This window comes from Cervus elaphus, chromosome 30 (genome assembly GCF_910594005.1).
Source record: "Cervus elaphus chromosome 30, mCerEla1.1, whole genome shotgun sequence".
Lineage (NCBI taxonomy): Eukaryota > Metazoa > Chordata > Mammalia > Artiodactyla > Cervidae > Cervus > Cervus elaphus.
Window position 1 is genome coordinate 83,620,118 of NC_057844.1, and position 23,137 is coordinate 83,643,254.

General features: G+C 54.9%; 1 protein-coding gene across 1 annotated transcript in view; it reads right to left on the minus strand.

The window, feature by feature from the left end:
* IRS2 (insulin receptor substrate 2) overlaps window positions 1-22,269 on the minus strand; it is a 30,426-nt gene extending 8,157 nt beyond the window's left edge. The window contains exon 1 of the mRNA XM_043892059.1: window positions 18,268-22,269. Within this exon, the coding sequence (XP_043747994.1) occupies window positions 18,268-22,264 (3,997 nt within the window). The 5' untranslated portion in view covers window positions 22,265-22,269. The remainder of the gene's footprint in view (window positions 1-18,267) is intronic.
* Window positions 22,270-23,137: the final 868 nt, after the last annotated feature.

The following is a 23,137-nucleotide window of genomic DNA, read 5'->3' on the forward strand; positions in this document are numbered from 1 at the left end:
GTGCGAGTCAGTCACTTCAGTCGTGCCCGACTCCTTGTGAGCCCAAGGACTGTAGTCCACCAGGCTCCTCTGTCCCTGGGATTCTCCAGGCAAGAACACTGGAGTAGGCTGCCATTCCCTTCACCAGGGGATCTTCCTGACCCTGGGCTCAAACCCGGGTCTCCTGCCTTGCAGGTGGATTCTTTACCAGCTGAGCCACCAGGGAACCCCGGACTGTTTGTTAACACGCTTCAAATCCCACCCCCCTTCTCAATTATCCACAGCAACTCGGGTGAACTTCACAGTGAGTAGCCTGCACTGGCTTTATGTCCTAATGCTTAAGTGTTCATTCCTTTCCTGTTTGTTACTTGAAAGCCTGATGTGTGGATCCTATAAGCTACTCTTCCAAGGCAAGACTTTTCCAGCATGACAGGATAAACATTACTGATTCTGCGCCAACTCTCTGGGGGCTCAGATAGTAAAGAATCCGCCTGCAGTGTGGGAGACCTGGGTTCGATCCCTGGGCTGGGAAGATCCCCTGGAGGAGGGCAAGGCAACCCACTCCAGTATTCTGGCCTAGAGAATCCCCACGAACCGAGGAGCCTGGCGGGCTACAGTCCATGGGATCACAAAGAATGGGACATAGCTGAGTGACTAAGCACTTGATTCAACTCCAAAGACCCAAAAGGCAAAAACGCCCCTGGATTGTCAGCGGACCCTTCTCCTGCACGCGTGCTCAGTCGCTCAGTCGCGTCCCACTCTCTGTGACCCCGTGGACTGTAGTCCACCAGGCTCCTCTCTCCGTGGATTTCTCCGGGCAAGAGTACTGGACTGGGTTGCCATTTGCTCCTCCAGGGGATCTTCCCGACTCAGAGACCGAACCCATGTCTCCTGCATTGGGAGGTGGATTCTCTATTGCTGCGCCGCCTGGGAAGCCCAGACCCTTCTCTTATAAATTATGAAATGTGAGGTCTTTCCTAGGTAAAACCAGATGCGGGAGCCTCCGTGACTTGCCAGCCGCCTCGGAGCTAATCAGCAAGAAAGGATAATCCTTAACTTCTCCCAGAAGTCTCGTCATTGCAGCACCGGGGACACGGCTGCCCCTTTCTGCAAATAAAAGACGGGAGGGCCTCGGGGAGGAGTCAGGAGGACTCCTTTTGGGTCCTGGAGCCTAAACCTTTACATGCGACCATCAGCTGTTTGTAAACTCCCCCAGGAGACGGAACCCTGCAGATGGTGGATCTCCGCTTGGCGTGCCTGGACCACCTCCTACCCGATACTCAGCGCGTGCCTGTTAAAGTCCTTCACGAAGCGCTGATGAGTTCAACAGAAACCAAAGCCCACTTGGTTGGTGTCAGTTCTACAGGCACAAAAGCGGAATAAAAATCTTCTCAAGGAGCACAAAAGGGACTCAGGACTGTCCGAAGCCCAGGAGAAAGGAGTGGTCACTTTCTCCTGAGAGAAGAGGTCAGCAACGCATGACCAAACCTGGCCCTTGCCCGTTTCTGGAAATGAAGTTTTATCAGAATGTGGCCCTGGTCACCCACTCAGACGCAGCCCCATTTCTCATCCTCAACGGTGGGGCTGAGTGAGGGTGACAGAGACGTCGTGGCCCCAGAACACGAGGACGATGAGGAGGGGAAGGAAGGGTAAATTTGTGCGAGTTACAACGCATCTCCCTCTGTGTGTTACACCTCGCAGGTAGCCCCTTGGAAAACTACCTGCAAGCTTATGTGCTTTCGAGGTCTGATTCCTCCACGTACAGCCTGCTATCCTGTTACAGACCCTCCTGAGAAGGAGGGAGCAAGTCACAGTCATTTATGAAGCCACCACGCTCTTTTGGAAGCGGTTTTCCTTACGCGTCTATTCGATGTTTCATGAATAACAGCAGAATCGAATAAATCGGATTATAACTAAATATATCCTACAGTACTGCTCTTTCAACTCGAAAGGAAGTTACATACATTAGACCTGCAACTCAAAAAGGGTCCAAATCTCTTCTCTTTCTTGGGTCATTTGAAAATGCAACTCTAAGTATTACGTGTCTGCCCTCGAAAACAATAAATGTTAGTTTGGACCAAATGATAGAACTTGCATTAAAATTCCAACTATGCAATGAATGGTACAATTCTTCCCTTAGCTGTATTATTAAAGTACACTATAAAAATGTTAATACCATGTCTAGGTGAAGTTCTCAAGCCTAAATACTATACTTTTTTCATAAAGTGGAAACTATATATATATCAAACCTAGATACTACAGTTTTCCTATAAAGGACTTTCCTGGTGGCTTATCAATAAAGAGTCTGCTTGCAATGCAGGAGACCCGGGTTCAATCCCTGACTGGGGAAAATCCCCTGGAGAAGGACATGTCCACCCACTCCAGTATTCTTGCCTGGAGAATCCCACGGATAGAGGAGCCTGGCGGGCTACAGTCAATGGGGTCGCAAGAGTTGGACACGACTTAGTGACTAAACCTACCTACCTGTAAAGTGAAAGGAATGTAGAATAACAATTTATTCAAAATATAACCATCCCCAAATATCCTGTTGTTACATAACATTTCAAATGAACTGTTCTTTCCTTCGGGTATTTAAATATTTAAGAGTTTCTATTAGGTCTTTTATGTTTTATAATTTGATTCATTTTGTTTTTATTATTGAAACTGAAATAAACATTTTCCAGAAATCTGAAATTATGCCAAACACAACTCAAACCCCCTCTAAAATATCACTGAATAGGAAACATACTTATGAGTATAGTTAAAAAGATATACCTTCAGGAATCGGAAACTCTGTTTTTTATACTTAAGGATGGTGCAAAAACTTGGGAATGTATTAAAAATAGGAGCCGTGAAAGACTTATCATATGAAAAAAAAAGGATTTAAAGAAAAAAGGGGGAACATATCCTGACCCACCGCCACCCCCCAGCCAGTGACCTGAGCCGTCTTCCAGCACTGGACACAGACTGCGGGGGCCTCAACAGTCTCGGCATCCAGACTGTGGGTCAATCTCCCACCGACAACACATCCCTGACCAGGCGGCCGGCTCCCTTTCTTGGGGGAAGAATCCACCCGGCCTTCAGGCTGAGATCTAGGCTCTGCCTACAGAGGGGAGGCCACGGGCCCCCAGCCAGGCAGCCCCACGCTCCGGAGTCTCGGGGCACATCTGCCATCGTGGCCTTTGGTTCATTCAAACCTACACCCGTGAGTGACGTCACCAGCAACTGCAGCTTCGGGCAGCAAGTAAACAGGCCATGAATGCACAAACACGCGGGCAAACAGCTCCCGGAAAAAAATGAATAAACTTGTTTTCACTGGAAAGGAGCAGAACAGAAGCAGGATTGTTTTTTGATTGGGGGGGGCGGGGGGTAAGTCCGGGCTGTTTGAAGCGATCGTTCTCGGACGCGGCACAGAATGCCTTGCTCAGGCGCCTTCTGCACACCCCGGGCACGGCCCGCTCGTCTGGGCGGAGGCCCCCGCCAGGTGGGCCACGGGGCCCAAGACCTCGGTTCCCTTGGGGTCACACACAGCCGCGCCCCCCAATGCAGACGAACATCTCAGTTCCTCTGTGGCTGATGAGAGCCACTTACAGCCTGATGAAAGTACCTGATTGAAATTTCAGTAACAAAAAGTGGGAGGTGCGGAGTTTCAGACCACCTTTATCAGGTTCGTTTACTGGAAACAAACAAACAAAAAAAAAGGGTGGGGGAGACAGCAGCTGATGGCCACGCCTTCCCAGGGAAGAGGGGCCGGGGTAACCCAGACTCCAGTACCCCCTGGTCTGTAGATGACCGCCCGCGCCCCGCCCGGCTTCACCTGCAGACATCAGCTGCCTGGCCGGCCAGGTGAAGCTGCCGGGTACCCTCGTCAGCCCACGGGCCACAGTGTCTTTATGTCTTCAGAACTGGAGCCTCGGCTGGCAAACCTGCTGGGAGACCTGTGGAGCCCCGGCACAGCCTGACCTCCACACAGCTCTTCCTCCACCTGCTTGCTGGGAGGGACCCCACTCACCCGGGCCCCTCGGGAGAGCCATGGGAGCCTGAAGTTGGAACCCTGGCCCCCGGCCCCTCCTGGAGGGCCCAGGGCCGCCAGCTGTCAGACACGGAGCAGGGAGGTGCCTCCGGGGGGAGGACAGCAAGCGCGAGACGGAGGACACCCAGTCCTGTCCAGACGGCACACAGACGGGACCAGCTGGGACAGCCGTGATCACAAACCCGCTCCCCTTCCCCTCTCCCCTGGAGAGAAGGCAGAGGGCAGGAACTCACACCCAGGCACGCCAAGACAGCGTCCCAAGCCGCTGAAGAGTCACAGAGAAAACACGGGGAAGACAATCAACTCAGTGTAAAGACATTTCTTACAGTAAAAGGAAGTGCTCATCGATGTGAACACATCCCTGGGCTCCAAAGGCTGGGCGGGAGTTCTCTACGACTCCCGAGAATGGAGGTGGCTCCTACCCACCTCTTCAGGAATCAAAAGGACACACGTGACTACAATGATGCCCCAAGATTACACACACAGGCCCTTCCCCCCAGCAGAGCATCGCGCAGACAAGGATGCCCCATCCCGGCAGATCCCTTCCGCCTCGTCACACTTCACAGCTTTGCGATTTTGTGACACTCGCTCTACGTGAATTAAGATAAAATAACTTATTTCCTCCATCATCCGTAGAGGGCAGCTGGCCATTTTACAATTTCTACTTGTTGTATCGAACTGAACGTGAACTGAACAGGAGGCTTCACGGTGTCCTGACCCGTAACTGAGAGGAACAAGAGTAAACCTGCCCACGCATCAGACGTGTCCGACGGATCTGACGAGACAACGCATGCATCCAGTTGTTTCCGAGTCTACGTGTGCCGTCTGCCTGCAGGGCCTGGGAGGCAGACACCGAGAAAGAAACACAGCCCCTGGCCGCATGTCCCCCGCCGAGACCCCGGGCGCAGGTCACAAAACTCCCGACACACAAACACGCAGCCTCCTGCCGGGATCCCTTACCCACTAAATTCTCTGGAGCAACTTTATAAACCAGAGACATCAAGAGGCCCACGCGCGTAAGCGTTGTTTCCTAAGATATACACTTGACAGAGGAAACGGAATTTCATCCTTCCAGTCTAGGATGATGTCATGGCAGCCCCTAAGGGAAGAAATAACGACTAATACAGATGAAATAAATAATCAGGACGACATTGTTGCTTTTCTCTTGTTCAAATGGGCAAGGTTCGTTAAGACACTTCACTCAGACCGTTGCTTTCTTACGCATTTAAGAAAAATTAAGTAAAACTCCGCCTACATTCCAAAGATAGACTTGAATCCATGTTAAGTCCTTAAAAGTCAAGTAAGTTACAAAGAACCACACATGAGACTATGCATCAAGCATGCGGTTTCCTGAAAGACAGGCTGAAAGGAGGGGAGGGTCTTTCCCATGTGACTCACTAGCTTCTCTTGGGCTCTGACACCCTCAGCTCCAAAATCACCCCACCAGCGCTTTCCTCTTCGGGTCCCATCTCCAAGAAATAGAGGTAATACTGGCTTATCTACCCCTTTAGTTTCCCAGTCAGCTGAGGAAGGAAACCCATTTGCTGCAGAGCCTGAGCCGGGGCTCCTTTCAGGACGGCACACCTGGCGGATGGACGCCCTGGGGAGGAGGGAGTGACCGACCCAGGTTTGCAAAGGAGGGTCCCGGGTACCGAGGGGACACTGAACCCCAGGCAGCCTGAGCCGCCCGGAGCACCGCTCCCCACCGCCCGGCAGAGGCTCCCCGGGGCCCACCGACCGCTGGACCCCTTCCCTCTCGGGTGGTCCCTTTAAAAAACAAAAACAGGGGCTTCTTCTTCTTGGAGGGCCTACTAAACATGTGTTACAAATCCTAAGGCGCTTCCAGACGCGTCTGCGCAGCGGAGTAGGCGGTTCTGCGGCTGCACACGGGGCCCTTGGCGCCACTGCTCACCCTGAGACAACGTCCCCCTCGGCCCTCCCCTGTCCCCCTCGGCCCCCCATCCCCCTCGGCCCTCCCCCGTCCCCCCCCCAGGCCCTCCCTCGTCCCCCTCCCCCGTCGGCCCTCCACGTCCCCCGAGGCCCTCCCCCGTCCCCCTCCCCCACCCCACCCCCGGCCCTCCCCCATCCCCCTCGGCCCTCCCCACCCCAGGGACCCCGCAGCAGCTTCCCCGCCCCAGAGAACTCTGGGGTCTCTCCGCCTGTGATGCACGATCTTTGAGAAAGTCAAGAGGTGACACAGACCATGCTAAGTGGGAGAAAAAAAGATGCTCTGGGGAAATGAGAGGAAAAGCTTTTGAAACGCTGCACATGTGGGTCCAAAGCAACGGAACTTCTGCCTGTGCTGCTGGGCAGTAACAGTCTTCACGGCAGGCGCCACACGTCACGGGCGGCTGTCCGGGGGTCCCCAGCGCCCTCTGCTCGCTCCTGGCCGGCTGCACGGGTCTCCTCCGGGCCCTGGGACACACCGGCGACTTTCTGCCCCGGGGCCTTTGCCCCTCTAGTCACAGCCCACACGGACTCTCCCCGTAAACACCCCCGACCTCGCCTCCTCTTCACCTTCTGCCCGCCTCTCCCCTGTTTAGTTTCGGGAACACTTGTCATCACCTATATTACTTCATGCTCTGAACACACGTCAATATCAGATTTATGTCCTCAAGGTAGGCTTGAAGATTCGGTACCTTTGTCATTTTTTTTTGGGGGGGGGGGGTGGTTGTTTCTTTTTTGTTGGTTTTTCCACTTGGAAGCCAAACCTCTTTCATCCCAGCCTGCACTTTGGTATTTTTCAAATGGGTGACAGAGTTTTAAAGTACACAGCATGTCGCGATCTGCATCTCTGTTCCCAGGTGGCCCCAGTGATAAAGCAACCGGCTGCCAAGGCAGGAGACATTTGAGACGTGGCTTCAAGCCCTGGGTCGGGAAGACCTCCTAGAGGAGGAAATGGCAACCCACTCAGTATTCCTGCCTGGAGAATCCCATGGGCAGAGGAGCCTGACGGGCTACAGCCCATGGGGTCACAAAGAGTCGGGGACACGACTGAATCAACTTAGCATGCACACAGCAAGCTAGCTGAATCTGAAATCTGAAGGCAGAAGGACCCTCCCCAGCCTCCGTCTCTCCTGCTCCCAAGCCCACCTTCCCCTCTTCCCAGGAGCCCCTGAAAGGAAGTTCCTGTCATTTGTTTGCTTGCTTTTTTGAGGGGGAAAAAAAAAAAACAGATAAAACACACACTTTCTAAAAAAGGCTCAAGTCAGGGTGTGCCAAGCAGTTTCAGGCGTGCCTAAAGAAAACAGAACTCGCCTTAGAAAGCATCCGGACGTCTAAAAACTGAGCAAGGTTGAAGCCTGACCTATAGATAGAATTGTGATTATGTGAAACGTCTACAGATCGTTTATGAGAAAAATATTAACTGAAGTCAAAATGCTGACTCCTCACGGACAGCCACAGCCCTGAACACACCGCGCACTCATGACCTCAGCTCCAAGCGACAGGGCCAGGGGACCGGGACATGCCCGGGTCCAGCTGCCCCTCGCACGGACCGCAGGGGAGCGTCTCTCTCCAGCAGGAGTTGTGGGCAAGCGGAGACTCAGAAGGCAGGGGAAGGGATCCAGGGACCTAGCGAAGTTTCTGGGGCTGGACGGCAGAGACGACACATGGAGTGATGCTGGGAGTCATGAGGCTAGACGGCCCAGAGCTCAGAGGGGCTGGCAGCAGAATCAAACCCGGGGGTCCTCAGAGAAGAAAACTGATGTGGAAATTCCACTTCCCTGGATGGACTCCAAGTGAGTGTGTTAGGGGAGCAGAGGGGGCGGGCGGGGGGAGGCACTCTAAGTTGTGATTGCACTAGAATTTTCCAGCGGCAACGGTCCATCCTGTGTCTCTGGCCAAGAACGGCTCAAGCAGGAACGCAAAGATGAACTCTGAGCATCCCAGCTGAACGGCCACAGACTCAAGTGGCAAAGATGCACGCTCATCACCCAGAATTATTCTAGGGGCTGAATGAAACGCTCGCTCCACGCCGGGGAAACGTGGGCATTTTACTAGGGTGCAATATTTCATTTGGAACCAAGTCTGCTCATAAACCAGCACGACCCACAGGCTAAACCGCTTGCGGTAAGAAGCAAGAAGTAAACGGGCATGAAGTTCTGCCCCTGATTCCGGGCTCAATCCTCAACACCACAACGTCTGTCGGCTTGGAAGCAACGTGAACTTTAACCTTGGAGAGAAAATGCTCATTTCGAACAGCCGTCAAAATAAATGAAATCGAAAGAATGTTTCAAAATCCATGAATGCTATTTACGGGAGTGTGGCGGTATTTCATATTGAATATTCACATCATTCACCATTAAAGTCTACTTTTTTTTTGTTTACTCAATCAGTTAAGGTGGGTTTTCTGAAATGGACTGAGCTAAACGTCCACTCCTGTTTTATAATATTCGAAAGAAAAGAAGAAACAGATACTGCAGTTTTGCTACTAAGATATTTGGCGAAAATCCATCTAAATATTTTCAACTGAACTGTACGTTTATTAAAAGTTTAACTGGTGAAGTAAGAAGAGTTCCTTGTAGCAGTTTTGCCAAGCCTATTTGATAGAAATATTTGATTAGATATTTGTTTAAAAATTTGGTATAAATATAACTGAGCTTATGAGTTAAGAGCTTATGAGTAGTCTATGGCTTTGTTTTCCGTTTCATTTGCATAATATGGAAAGTGTTATTTTAGGTCTCTTTCATGCTGGAAAACAATTTTTAAAAGTACCTACATCATATAAGAATAAAACAGAAGCATGGCACCACCACAAATCACATTAACAATTTATCTTTGAAAAAATGCATGCAGGCTGTGGTGTAAGAAACAGACCCCTTTCCTTTTCTAGGCGTTCCCATTGCCTTAGCAGTTCAGGGGTTCTGGGCTGTAGCCCCCCATCCCTCATCTTCAAACAAAGTCAACCTGTACCACAGCCTCTAATTCACTCCCTGCTTAATCCTGCTTATTGCCTGGAGTTTCTAAAACACTACCTGCACAGTCTTTCAATTTAGGGAGAGCATCCTGGCCTAATTTCAAAACTTCTCCCCCACCTCTCAATTCCCCCATCATCCATCCATCCATCCACCCACCATGGTCTCCGGAAGCCCTATGAGAGGGAAGCAGCAGGGACCACGTGGGGCCTCCGCTGGGCCTGGCAGGCCAGGGAACAGGTGTGTCCCTCCCAGGATAGGTCAGGGGCTTCTCCATGGTGTGACGCGGTCACTGACCTCAGCCTCCACGTTCCATGGCTTTCCGGCACCAGCACCGGGCCGGGCAGCCAGCGCTTCGTCCCGGGTCCTCACAGGAGGGCTGGTTTTCAGGGGAGGTGCCAGACCTCCTCCAGGGAGACACTGCGGCTTTGATTTACAAACACGCGCATCTCGATTGCCATCCGCTTCCCACCTAACTGGGGAAGTGCTCCCCAGAGCCAGCGCCCCAAGACAAGGCCCCTGAACTCAGCTTCCATCAGATCCCAAGGGGCAGTTTCATCACTCCATTCACTCCCAGCCTGTTTAGCCCGCGCCGGGTGACAGCAATGCTGCGGGAATCGCTGGTGCACACGCTCCTGACAGCAGGCGCCTGACCCCCAGGCTGCGTCTGCCAGGAAGGAAGTGGTCTCTGCTCAGATGCTGGGGAGACTGACAGCTCGTGTAAACACCGCCCTGACCACTCCCCAGGGCGCGAGGCGGCAGAGCCCTGGCCACCCTTTCTTCCGAGCATGGAGAGCGGCTGTGTGAACTGTTACATATGTTTACATCTTCCTGTCTGCCTTTTGAAGGGGGCTCAGAGTCAACCCTTAGGAAGACAGCGCCTTCTGAAAAATCATTTCTCATTCTATAACAATGAAGGTAAGTAAATACACTTGTTTCCTCAAAAAAAAAAAGAAAAAAAATCTCAAAACCAAGAAAGGCACTGGTGAAATGATCCCTTCTGGAGGAGATCACCTCTTAGCACCACTGAAGGGTCCGCAGGCAAATTCTAAAATTGTTCATTTTCGGACAGACTCATCACCCAACAGAGTGATGGCTCATTTCTTAGGAAACTGTTAACGGACTTATCCATAATGAGGAGTATATGATATTTCACTTAGAAAAGGAATGCATCTTAAGGACCCCTCACAGAATGATGGAGACCACAGACCCACTAGATGCTGGCTCAGTGGACCAAGGTGACCCACCAACAAAGAAAAAGGACCTATGTTGTCCCAGATTGTAGAGGTCTTCTGATCTGAATTACCCCAAGAACGTTCTTTCTTCCTTCTCTCTCTCTTTTTTCTTACAAGGAAGCACATGAGTTTGACTGACCGCTGAGCCCTTGCCCTCTGCACCCCCAGGAGATGCTGCCCACGTGGGCGTTGGGCCATCACCCTGATTCCAAGCTGCTTCCTCATCTAAGTGTCTGCTTTCTCTGCTTCTGTCCACCATCACACCTCGTAGCGCATGCAGGAAGCAATTTCCTGAGAGGCTCCAAAATAAATAAAGACTAGTAAATAGCACTTCTACAGACAATGTCTCATCCCAGAGGGGGCAGGCCCTGTCGGAAGAGCAAGGTCTTCATCACCAGACAAAAGCCCGCAGAGACACAGAACATCCCATTCCTTCCTGAGAATGTTTACAAACACTGCTACCAACTAATTAAACCAGTGACCTTGCAGAAGATGCCCACCTCCCCTGGCCTCTGTTTTCACAACCTTCAAATGCGTTTCATCAGACCTGAGGGTTCTCCACCCCTTTTCCTCAAAGCAACCTTGGATTTTTTTTTTTTTTTCCCTGACTGTTACCACACTGTGTGGAGAGACTTCTCATCTCAAGCATTTGGTGTTGCAAGGGGGAGGTATCTTGTCAGACATGATATACAGTTTGTTTCATGAAAACAAAGACAGCTGAGGAATACAGGTGTCCACTCTGCAGGTCACTGGAAGTCCAGGAAGACACCCTGGGATCCCCAGAACAGATGACCAACCAACAATCCAATTCAACTCTGAAACCCACCAACACCACCAGAGCCTTGAAATAATATTGAATCCTGAGCTCTTCAATCTGGCGGGTGTGGGAACCATTTTAAAAAATAAGGGAGCTTTCTGACACTAACACAACATTATCAGTCAATTACAGGCCAACAAAAATGGGAAAAAAATTTTTTAATATATTTAAAAAAAAAAATGAGGGTGCTTTCCTTTATCATCCAGTCTTCCTGCTTAGCTGACCCATCTTACTTGAATGAATAATGTGTGGAAGAAAAGACAGGGAGATTCAGTATCACCAAGTGAAGTAACAACCCAGCTGTTAACCTGAAAGCTGCCTGAGGCGAGTCTACAGAAAACCCCAAGGTCACTACAGCAAATGAACTTCCCAAGCAGACAGCGTGTAGGGCCCGCAGAAGACGGGACATACTGGCCGGCAGCCAGGTGGTAAGACGGCATCTTTGCGAGGTTCAACCCACCACCACCCGTCCTGGCTCCGGGATTCCGAGACAGGTCGCTGGGACTCTTTGAGCTGCAGGCTCCTTATTCCAAAAACGGGGACCCCGGCAGCTCTGCTCTGAGGTAGGGCTTTTGGAGTATCACGTGAGACTCTAGGTATTAAAACCTCTGAACACTATAACATGACAAAAAGCCTACTCTTTGAATTTTTAACACTTCTTTTGACTGAAAGGGGAGAGAGAGGGACATGCAATTATCTTTCAACACTGACCAGAATAACGGTTGCATTTTCATCATCTCAGCTTTAGTAGCAAACTTTCAGCCTCATTCACTGCTTTTCAAGTTTTGGGCATTACCAGTTAAACTTATAATTTGGAGGCAAAAAAAATGGGCAGATATAAGTAAGGACTTTTGAATTTGCACTAAGTACTAGGTCACGTTTATAAATATCAAAGATTATGCATTGATTCTATGTAAAAATATAAGTCATTATATTAAGATATACATATGGATTTTAAGATAATTATTAAAATCACTAATATAATGAACTCTATACAGAACCTATTTTTTTTCACATTGAAAGAATTGGAATTTAACATTGTACTATAGTAATTCACTCAAGTTACCTGTACCAATACCTAATGGATAGACTAAAGTCACAGTTAACACTATAGATATACTTAAGGTCACACAGTTTTAACATGATTAGAGAATATTATTATTCCGTATTGGAGCTTGAATTATGAAAAAAATATCCACATTAAGCCTCTTGGAGCACAACTGGATGAGAAATTATGAAACTAAACACATATACGCACACACACATCACCCCCAAATAATAACTTTTATGGAAAGCTGGGTACTCTTTAATCAAAACTGATACTAAAAAGCCCAGTGTTTACAAAATGCTATGCGTGTAATCATTCATTAATGTATGTTATAGACCACCATATTTGACCAAATATTCCAAATTAAGCACCATAAGCAAAGAGCATTCTCTAAATCCTGTCTATGGGCATAAATATCACCCCTGGAATGAGAATGCAGGGCCACACGTGAAGACACCTTTGCCTGATCGACTCTGGACAGGTAAAAGCAACTGGATACAAACTTAACATTTCCTAATCCAACAGAAAAGAAATCAGAACCTCTAACTTGACTGTTACAACACTTGTAAACATGCAGCCTACAAGTTTTAACCCAATTGCATTTCAGCGGAATTCAATCAATTCCATTCTGATGCAATGAATTTAATTAAATGAGACCCCCCCCCACCTCGCAAGCACAGACGTATCTTGTATACTTTGCACCCACAAAGCAAACGCTAGTTTCCAACACAGACTCCAGCTCTCTCTGTCCACACTTCCTTCTGTGCTCTTTAATTCCACGCACAGTTAATGCAAGTCTGCGCCAGCCAGCCAGAAAGACATGGAAGAGTCAGGAGCAATTACTAGACTCAGCATTTCCTCGATCTTGACTGATGACTTCACCAGTTCTCTCCAGAAACAAATCTACAAATCTATTGTAGACGAGCTCTGTCTACAATATTCAGCCTTGAGTGATTCAGAATAATCACTGCCATCTTGAAGAACACATCCAAATTGATGAACTTAACACAGAAAGAATCGTCGCACTGAAATGTGGAGAGCGCTGTTCTCAGGAAACCTACAACCTGATCAGTAACGGGTTTATAACCACTGATTTTGCAGGTTCAGAAAACTGTTCGGCAGATGAAAAATGCCAGCATTAAAAGCCTTCCCCAACTTGTATGGAAAAACATTCTACTCATGTCTGCAGCAGATAAAGTCTACAGAAACTCACCTACTACAGGGGCCCTGGCGAAGACCCCGTGGCGGCTGAGGGGGCAGGACTCTCTCCCGCTGTTTTTCCTGCTCCGTGTACTTGGCAGAGCAGATAAAAAGAGTCCAGGTACATTTTCCCTTAAGTTTCTAAGGTGAAATGGGAACACTCGATTCTACCCCAAAAAAGCAAAACAAAAAACCCTTTCCACCTGCCAAATCTGATACCAAAAGTTAACTGGCTCTCGGAACTCCACTTCTACAGAAAATGCATTAGTGGGAATCTTAACAGAAAAGCCATTATCCCCGTGCTGGTCCTGAAACTTCTGCAAGTTCTTTGCAGAAAGAGACGCGTTTTAAATACTAAGGTCTAAAGAAAATAAAGCATTAATTATCTATTAAAATTCCTTTTCAGGAGGGTGGTGGGCCCACGGAAGAATGAAAGAATCAGACACTGGAGGTGTTCCTGACCAGCTGGGACAACCAGACAAACCAAAAACAGCGCAGGAGTGGCCACTCTCATTGAGTCAGCCCCGAGGAGCGAAGTCGCAGTCAAACAGTGATGACTCAGCAGCTCCAAGTTTCAGGGTTCTCTTTTTCTCTTGATGCTCTCCAGATGAAGGGCCAACACTGTCAATCTGAGAAATCTACACTCCAGTTACACATTTTCATCTTGACAATTTCTCTTAATATATGACCACATCATAAAAGGTCATCAGAAAGTGCGGTCCTCATGTAGTTTCAGGATTAGAATGCTATTTTCCTTCGCTATTACTCTACTATGTAATTTAAAACACTACTACATGACAAATTGATAATTATCTATGAAAAAAAAAAAAAGCACCTCAAGTGAAATAGAGATGGGAGTAAACAATGGCTCTTAGAGACTGGAGTGAAACCAAATAGAAGAGGCCTGCATTTCTCAGGAAGGTACTGAGTCCACGTTCAGACAACTATGAGGGTTTTGGGGTTTGTTTTTCATTTAAGAACACGCATCAACAGAAGTGTCTTTCCTGCACACACTGGGGGTTTCAAGGTAGTAAGCATCAACAGCATCGCGGGATTTACTGGCATACTTCTCTAGAGGAGCTGAAGCCCTCTGGATGTGGACAAGCTCCTGGACCGCCCCGTGGAGCACAAGAGGAGAGGGTAATAAGGGCCTTGCTTTGCAGCCGGAGAAAGTGAGACAGAGGGACTCCTCTCGTACGTGACTCAGCAAGGTCGGCAACTAGAAACCTGGTTTCCGGATCCCTGGGTCACTGCTCCACACGCCCTGCCTCCTTCTCTGAAGTACTGTTTTGGTAAAGGCTTCTCTTTCCATAAAGGAACTAGAACAAGTCACATGACTTTCATTCAGGAAAGCCTGTGTGTGTTTTCATCAGCACCTTAGTTGTCTGCTCCTGGGAACAGGGTGGGAGCCGGGCACATGATTGGCTTATTATGATAAGAGCCGGCCAACCAAAGCGGAAAAGCAAGCACGACAGCGAAAATAAAGTGTGTGTGGTTTGTCAAGCCATCTCCTTGGAGTTCTAAAAATATTCAGGTCCCCTGCTTGAAGACTTCAACAGACAACAGTTTTAAACATAAATTATGATGGTGTTGCTCTCTTATCCCACGATTCTTTCTGTGGGATATGAATAAATAGTCCTTTTATCAAACAAATTTAAATACAGATGCTTTCAGGGTAATTCTTATCTAATCTGCCTTGTACATACACACACACCAATTTTAGAACAAAAACCTCACTAAAGAGGAATACTAAAATAGCATAGCTTATACAGTATAGGACAATCTATAATCCTAACAACCAAACATACAAAGTTAATTTTAAAAAGCGGCTTTAATGCTCAGTAAATTCAGCAGCAGCAGGTCTGTTCCCAAACAACACCGTAAAGATGGCTTAGACTTTTCCACAAACACACCCACAAAGCACAGGATAAGTACCTTCTCCCTGCTCCCAAGTGAGATGCATAATTTAGAGTTAAAATTTCATCTTCTCTGGACAACCTACAAAGACATAAACACACGTCTGGGTGTCAATCTAAGGGGTACTAACTTTTTAATTGGCTCCAGCACGGAAACTCCACCCCCAGCCCCAATTCTACTGGAAACATCCAAGCAGGAAACGTTGCTGGAACCTTAACTCTTTGTCACCGCTTATCCAAACGCCAGACACTGCCCACGCGACCCCGAACGATTCCGACTCCGTGGAGCTCACGGAGCGTATCCACGCGGAGCCCGAGGAGCTGAGTGTGGAAACACAGCCACTGCTGAGGCTCAGGGCAATGCACCCCATGCACTCAGGAAGCGCACTTTCCGTTTTATCTTCAAAGAAATGCTTTGCAAGTCTTCCCTCCATAAATCATGCTCTCAAAGAACACTTATCTCCTGTGAACTTCTTATTTATGAGCATCACAAACCAATGTCTCTGCGCAAACAGGAGTGAAATAAAAGTGGACGCTTCTTTCTGGCTCCACAGAAACACAAGGAAGCTTCGCTCCCACCCCCCACCCCGTTAATCAAAACGAGAGCCTCCTCTTCCCTAGGCCACTGTTCTCTGTGCTCAAATTAGTCTACCAGAAATCCATTTAGCGTGTAGGCCTTTTTGAAAGAAAGGAAAAAAATAATATGGTTTGGACACAATGGATCAATTGTAGTTACCTATTTTGTTTAAAAATAGTCTTTTCCCGTTCTTAAAAGGGTGTTTACCATAACACTCACAGAGACTTTGGACAAACGGCAATCCAAAGCGATTTCAGTGACCACAGAATTTACAAGCTGTTTTGATTTCAGAGCCCTGAATCCTATAGGTTGAGAGGAATGTTATACTGGTGGGAAATAGGGGACAAAACAAGCCAGACCAGGCCTCTCGCTAAACTTATCTCTTGCAGTTTAAAAGTTTCTCTCTTCTGAAAAGGGCATTATAGCAGCAGTGAATCATGTTTCTGAATGTATCTACTTTATCCGAAAGGCCTTGGATTCCTTCAGGCCTGGAGGCACACACTCCAGCTCACTCTTCCGCTAACTGCGAGAACCTCCTCAATCCACTCCGGGTTTTTCCTGCCTCTGCTCTACCAGAGGCTGTAAAAGGTGTTGTGTTCTCAGGCTGTTTTTTTCTGATGAGAATCAGATTTCAGCAAGATGTACTCTGGTGTTCACTCTGGTCTATACCCCTTCCTGTGCCTGCGGATTTCTCCCCCAGTCAAGTCTAGTTACGCTGCTGTGTTTATCCAGCCTGTGTCTTGGACGGCACCTAATAATCCTTCAACTCCCAGACACACCAGCAATTTTTCAGACGCACCTGTAGGGCTTAAGTGCCTCCAAGAAAAGCGACCTTCAGCTGAGCATCACCATTTACGGGGCACATCCTGACGGCTTCCAACTTGCGTCATTAGATGCCGCAGGGCCGCGTCCCTGAGAGTTCTCTGTGCCTCTTTTCATCTTGTAGTCCATGATTTTAGAAAAAAAGCAAATCGCTTTCCCTCTATTGTATGAGAATAACAGGGTATCCACCCTACAGCTATAACTTTAATTTTTTTTCTTCTTTAAATTTATTTTATTTGGAGGATAACGTCTTTACAATAGTGTGGTGGTATCTGCCATACGTTAACAAGAATCGGCCACAGGGGTGCATACGTCCCCACCCTCTTGAACCCAGCTGTAACTTTAACTCCCATGGATTCGAGAAAACACATGCTGGATTTACCCCGCATCAGATGCATCTGTTTGCTTTCAGAACACAAGGTGTACAGATCCCCATGCTGAGCCCATCATCACCCTGCAACCCCGGCAGACTGCTGACCTCAGGCCAGCATCTGAGCACTGTTCACTACTCTGTCCTCCGCGGTTCCCATAGCGCTTCTATCTTCCTGCACGGAAGCAGCTATAAAATTAAGGAACTCTTTGAGCCCACCCTCCCACCTCTCCTCCCCCTCTCATTCGGGGTCTGAGACAACCAGGTCAAGGCAAGCACACCTCCGTCCCTGCGGATCTGCGAGGAGCCGGGGAGTAACCACACTGGGCGCCACCCCCTGGGGCTGCCCGCTCCTGAAACCACCCATGTGGCATCTTTCACTGTCTTCTCTCAAGTCCAGACTCTCATCGCCTGGGCAACAGGGAAAATGCTGGTGGCTGGGCTCCGCCCACTGGTCGCTTTCCTTGACTGCGCCTACCTAGGCTGACCCCCCAGGTCATTTCTCAGACCTGCTCCAGTGGTCTAGCTGGGGCAAGTGCCCCCAACTCTACCCCCAGTCAGCCTCCCCTTCCCTCCCGCCGCAGCACAGCACAACAGCGGAGCTTCTTAGGAAGGCACGGGAGCCACAGCCCAGACCCACCGCGTGGGGATCTCGGGGGTTCACCCAGCCCCGCGCCCTGGCCTCAGACTCTCCAGGTGATGCCCAGGTGGGCTCAAGCTCCAGACCTGGGTTTCAGAAGCATCACCCTTTCAGCCCCCTAGAGAACAGGCACGTCTCTGGTGGAGATGCTCCCACGGTCCCCACGTAAACTTGAAATGGCTCAGGGCTCCCTGCAACGGCCAGCCAAAATGGATGCTCGTTTCCTAAACAACTTTCGGCCTGTTTTTCTAAACTTTGAGGCTCAGCAAGAATTAGGCCGGCCAGGCTCCAGGAAAACAAAGAGAGAGGTGACGTCCGCGGGCCTGGGAGCCGCCAGTGGGTGGGCGGGTCCCTCCCCCCTCCCAGCAGAAGTTTCCCACTTCACAGATGGGAGGACCCCCTGGGCCACCTCCCGGCGGAGTGGCTGACCCCCCCCCCCCCCCCCCCGCAAGGTGTTCACAAACGGGAAGAGGAGGGGGGCTCTGGGGCCAAAGAAAACAGATCTGTCTCCCAGGTCGGAAGACTCACTGTTGAACTCAAAGGCGACCTGAGCGCTCTCGCGAGGTCTTTGGGAAAAGACAGACACTGGGCCAAACGCAAAACAAAGTGAGAACCCTGTGCCAGAACTTGGGCACTGAGGTCAAGGTACCCCCGAAGGGAAGCAGTTTCCAGACGACCCGCCAGCCCGCCCTCCTCCCGCCCCCAGGCCCTCACCTTTCACCACCGTGGCCTCTTTCAGGTGATGCGTCAAGAAGTCGATGCTGGCGTAGGCGTTGGCCGCGGGCAGAGCACCGGGGCCTGGCCCCCCGCACACCCCGGCGGGGCTGGCAGCGCCCACGGCGCTGATGAGACCCCCGAGGCTCCGGGTGCGGCCCCAGGCGCTCCTGTCGCCCGTCTGCCCGTGTGGGTGCTGCTGCAGGGGCGGTGACAGCCCCGGCTCGTCCCTCACGTCGATGGCGATGTAGTTGAGGCCATTCTGGAAGCCGGCGGACGTCTCCCGGCGCATGGGCGAACTGTTGCCCCCGGGACAGCCGACCAGGCTGCAGCCGGGCTGAGCCGGCGTCCAGGCCCGCGCCTGCTGCGGCGTCGGCGGGGGCTGGCGCGGCGACGAGGGGGGCTCGTCGCCCCCACCCAGGCCGCCGCCGCAGCCCCCTTCGCTGCCTTTCCTGAGAGAAACGTTCTCCACCGAGGCCGAGTTGTGACGCTTGGGGGTGTGAGCAAAGGACGGGGACACGGGGGTCACAGTGGTGGTCGAGGAGAAGGTCTCGGAGCTGTGGCGACGACGGCCCCCCTGCGGGTCCGCGCGGATGACCTTGGCCCCCCGGTGCGGGTCTGGGGGCTGGCCGGCCTGCAGGAAGGCCTCGACCCCCGACACCTGATCCATGAGGCTCAGCCTCTTGAGGCCGGACACGGGGCTGCTCACGCGGGCACCGTCGGGCTTCGGGGGCGCAGCGATCGGTTGCGGCGGGGTGGCGGCCACGCCGAAGGCCATCTCGGTGTAGTCACCGTTGTCCCCCGTGCCCGAGGACGAGGAGGAGGCCGCGCCTGGGCCCTGGGAGGTGGTTGCCGCAGGCAGGCGGTACAGCTCGCCCGGTGGGGGCGGCGGGGGTGGCGGCTGCAGGGCCGAGGAGGGAGCGGCCGGGCGAGGGGGCAGCGGCGGGTACACGGAGGCCTCTGGGGACAGCAGAGCGTCCAAGGAGCCCACGGGGTCCCGGCCCTGGGCGCCCGGCTGCGGCGACTTGGGCGAGCTGAAGTCGAGGTTCATGTAGTCGGAGAGCGGGGAGCGCTGCCGGCTGTCCCCACTCGTGCCCGGGGTGCCGGAGCCCAGGGACGAGGCCGGGCTGCTGGCGGACAGCAGCGACGACGAGGAGGCGGCCGAGGCCAGGAGCGGGGGCGCGGGCGGCGACAGGCGCGCGCCGGCCTCCCCGAAGTCGATGTTGATGTACTCGCCTGGACTCCTGGGTTCGGGGGGCAGCGGGTACTCGTGCATGCGGGGCAGGGCCGGCAGCCCCTCCAGAGACAGGCGCGTGGGCCGCACTGCCCGGCAGCGCTGAGCCAGGAAGCCGTCGGGGCGGCTACCTCCGCCACCGCCTGGCCTCCCAGGCGAAGGCACGGCGGGGAGGGGTGGCTGGGGGTGGCCGCTGCCAGCCACCGCGGCCGGGAAGGCACTGGACGCCTGCGCGGGGCCGGGGGCCGGCTCCAGCGGCTCCTCCTCCAAGACCCGGCCCACGGGCGAGCTCATGAGCACGTACTGGTCGCTGTCGCCGTGGCAGGCGTGGGGGGCCTTGTAGGAGCGGGGCAGGGAGCTGTAGCAGTAGCCGGGCACGCCCCGCAGAGTCTCCCCCGCAGCAGAGAAGAAGTCGGGCGGGGTGCCCGCGGTGCCCGCGTCGCTGGGGGACATGTTGAGGTAGTCCCCGTTGGGCAGCAGCTTGCTGTCGGCGCTCTCCATGGACAGCTTGGAACCGCACCACATGCGCATGTACCCGCTGTCCTCGGGGGAGCTCTCGGCCGGGGAGCCGGTCTTGTAGCCGCCCGCGGTGCCCGGGAAGGCCCTGCCGGCTGCCGACGCGGGCGTGGGCACCGCTGGCCCCGCAGGGGGCAAGGCGGCAGGCCCGGGGCGTGGCTGCAGGATCTGCTTCGGGGCCGACACGCTGGTGGGGCTCATGGGCATATAGTCGTCGCTCTTGCAGCTCCCGCTGCCCGCCCCCAGGAGGGCCACGCCGGGGGTCATGGGCACGTAGCCGTCGTCCGCGCCCAGATTACTGCTAGAGCTGCGGTGCGAGCCGATCTCGACGTCGCCGTAGTCCTCGGGGTACGGGTGGTAGGCCACCTTGGGAGAGGACGCGCTGCAGGACGGGCACAGGCGGCCGGAGCTGCCCGAGAAGGTGGCCCGCATCAGCGTGTACTCGTCCAGGGACGCGGAGGACGGCTGGGGCGCCGGCCGCTGCCGGGCAGGCGTGGTCAGCGAGTAAGTCCGCTTCCTCAGCCCTCGGTCCAAGTCCGGGGCGCCGTCCCCGGAGACCCTGCGGTAGGCGCGGCCGCCGCAGTGGCTCAGCGGCCGCTCCATGGTCATGTAGCCGTACAGCTCACCCGCGCTGCCATCCCGCGCCGGGGGCGTCTCGGCGATGGACTCGGGCGTGTTGCTCCGGTGGCCGCAGTAGACCCTCAGGTCCCCGGGGCTGGAGCCATACTCGTCCAAGGACATGAAGCCGGGGTCGCTGGGGGAGCCCGAGGCCGAGGCGCTGCCGCTCGAGGGGCGCTGGGGGTGCAAGGGGTGCTGCAGGTGCGGGTGCGGGCCGGGGGGCGGCGGGTAGGAGCCCGAGCCGTGCCCGCTGCTGGACGACAGGCTGCCGGGGCTGGTGGCCGCCGGGGGCGAGTGCGCCACGGGCATGGACATGGAGCGGCTGTGCTGCAGGCCGCCCCCTGCCGGCGCCAGCGCCGCCTTGCCCGCGCGGCCGCCGCTCAGCGTGTGCGAGCGGCTCAGAGGCGCGCGCACCGGGCCCGGGCTCAGGGGGCTGCCCGCCACCGACACCGGCCTGCCGCCCGCCGCCGCCGCCGCCGCCCCGGCCCCCGCCCCGGCCCCCGCCGCCGCCGCCGCGCCGCCGTCGCCCTCGCTGGCCGTGCGCACCCGGCACGCGCTGCACTTGGCGGCGGGCGGGGTGGCGGCCAGGCTGTCGGTGCGCGAGCGGCGCACCAGCCCCGTCTGGCTCGGGGGCAGGTTGACCAAGTGGTGATGGCGGCGCGCGCCGGGCACGCTGATGGGGTGCGTGGCCGACGAGCCGGACGACTGGCTCTTGCTGCGCGGCCGGAACTCGAAGAGCTCCTTGAGCGCCTTCATGGCCTCCAGGATGGTCTCGTGGATGTTCTGCGCCACCACCGAGTCGTCCGCCTGCATCCACAGCTCGCCGGGGCCCGTGACGGCGGAGCGGCCCACCTCGATGAAGAAGAAGCTGTCCGAGTGGCCGCAGCGGCGGATGCTCATGAGCTGCAGCGTCACCGACGGCTGCTCGCAGTTGAGCTTCACGAAGCCGATGGTGCGCGCCGACAGGCACAGGCGGTAGACGCCCGTCAGGTTCTTGCTCTGGCCCAGGCCCTTGGGCTTCAGGTTCACCTGCCACACCTCGCGGTAGGCGGCCGTGGCGGGCGCCACCAGCCCGTAGCTGTCATCGGCCGCGGCGGCGCCCGCCGAGCCGCCCAGGGCGCCGGGCAGGGAGGCGCTGCAGGACCCAGAGGTGGCGGCGGCGGCGGGGGGCGCGTCGCCGGCGCCCGCGCGGCCCTCGCTGACCAGGTCGGTGAGCGCGCGGTACCAGCCCTCCTGCTCCTGCTCGTTCTCGGCCGCCACGGCGAAGTACTCGTCCCTGGTGTAGAGGGCGATCAGGTACTTGTGCTTGGCGTCGGCGCGCTTGTTGATGTTCAGGCAGCAGTCGAGCGCGATGACCCGCTTCGGGGCGCCCGCCTTGCTCCGCCACTTCTTCTCGCTCTCGTAGTACTCGAGCCGCGGCGGCTGCGGCGCCGGGCCCCCGCCCGCGCCCGCCTCGTCGCCGCCCGCGCCGGGCCCGCGCAGCACGAAGAAGCGCTTGTGGCCGTGCTTCTGCTTGCGCAGGTAGCCGCACTTGCGCACGCTGTGGTTGTTGTTGTTGTTGTTGTTGTTGAGGTTGGGGCCGTCCCCGCCCGCCGGCCCGGGGGGCCCGTGCTCCGGCGGGCTCGCCATCGCGGGCGCTTCAGGCCGCGCCGCCCGGCCCGGCTTGGAGGGGCCGGGGGCGGGGGCTGGGGGCCGGGGGGGGCGGAGCGCAGGGGGGCGCGGGCGGCTCCCCACCACCTCCTCCTCGCCCGCCGGGGCCCGCGCCCCTCGGGCCCAGGAGGTGGGGAAGGTTCGGGGAGGCCCCGCGGGGGCCGGCACCCGCGCGGTGGCGCAGCGCCCTCCGCGATCCGGGGCCCCAGAAGGTGCCCGGTGCGGGCGGTGGCCGCCGCCCCCCCTTCCCCGCGGCCCGGCTTGCCCGCGGCCGCTGCCTCCCGGGCTCTCGGGCGGCGCCTGGGGGACTCGCTGGCTGGGCCGAGAGTCGGGGTCCCCGAGCCGCGGGGCCGAGCCTAAGGCGCGCGCGGCCGCACGGGTCCCGCCGCCGCGCTGCGCTCCGGGGCGCCGAGGTGCGCCCGGGGACTCGGGGTCCGCGCCGCCGCCGCCGGGGCTGCCGCTGCCGCCGCTGCTGCTGCCGCTGCCAACGGCGACCCGGGCTCGTCGCGGTCCCCGCCGCACAGTGAGTAACACATCGCGCACCGAGTGACTGAACTAAGAAGAGCAAAACAACATGTGACTCGGCGTTACGCAGGCACACACGGCGCGGCCGCCCCGCCCCGCCGCCCGCATTGGCGCCGCGCCCCCCGACGGACGGCGCGCACGGCCAATGGGCGCGGGCCGCGGGGAGGGCGGGCCGCGCGCCCCCGCCCCGCCCCCCTTTCTCCCGGGGCCGCGTTTCCCGCCGTCCCCTCCCCCGCCCCCTCCCGCGGGGGGCCCGGGCCGGGGCGGGGCGCGGCGGGGCGGGGGCGGCCGGGCCTCATTAATCAGAGGCTCGTTGCGGAGGCCGGC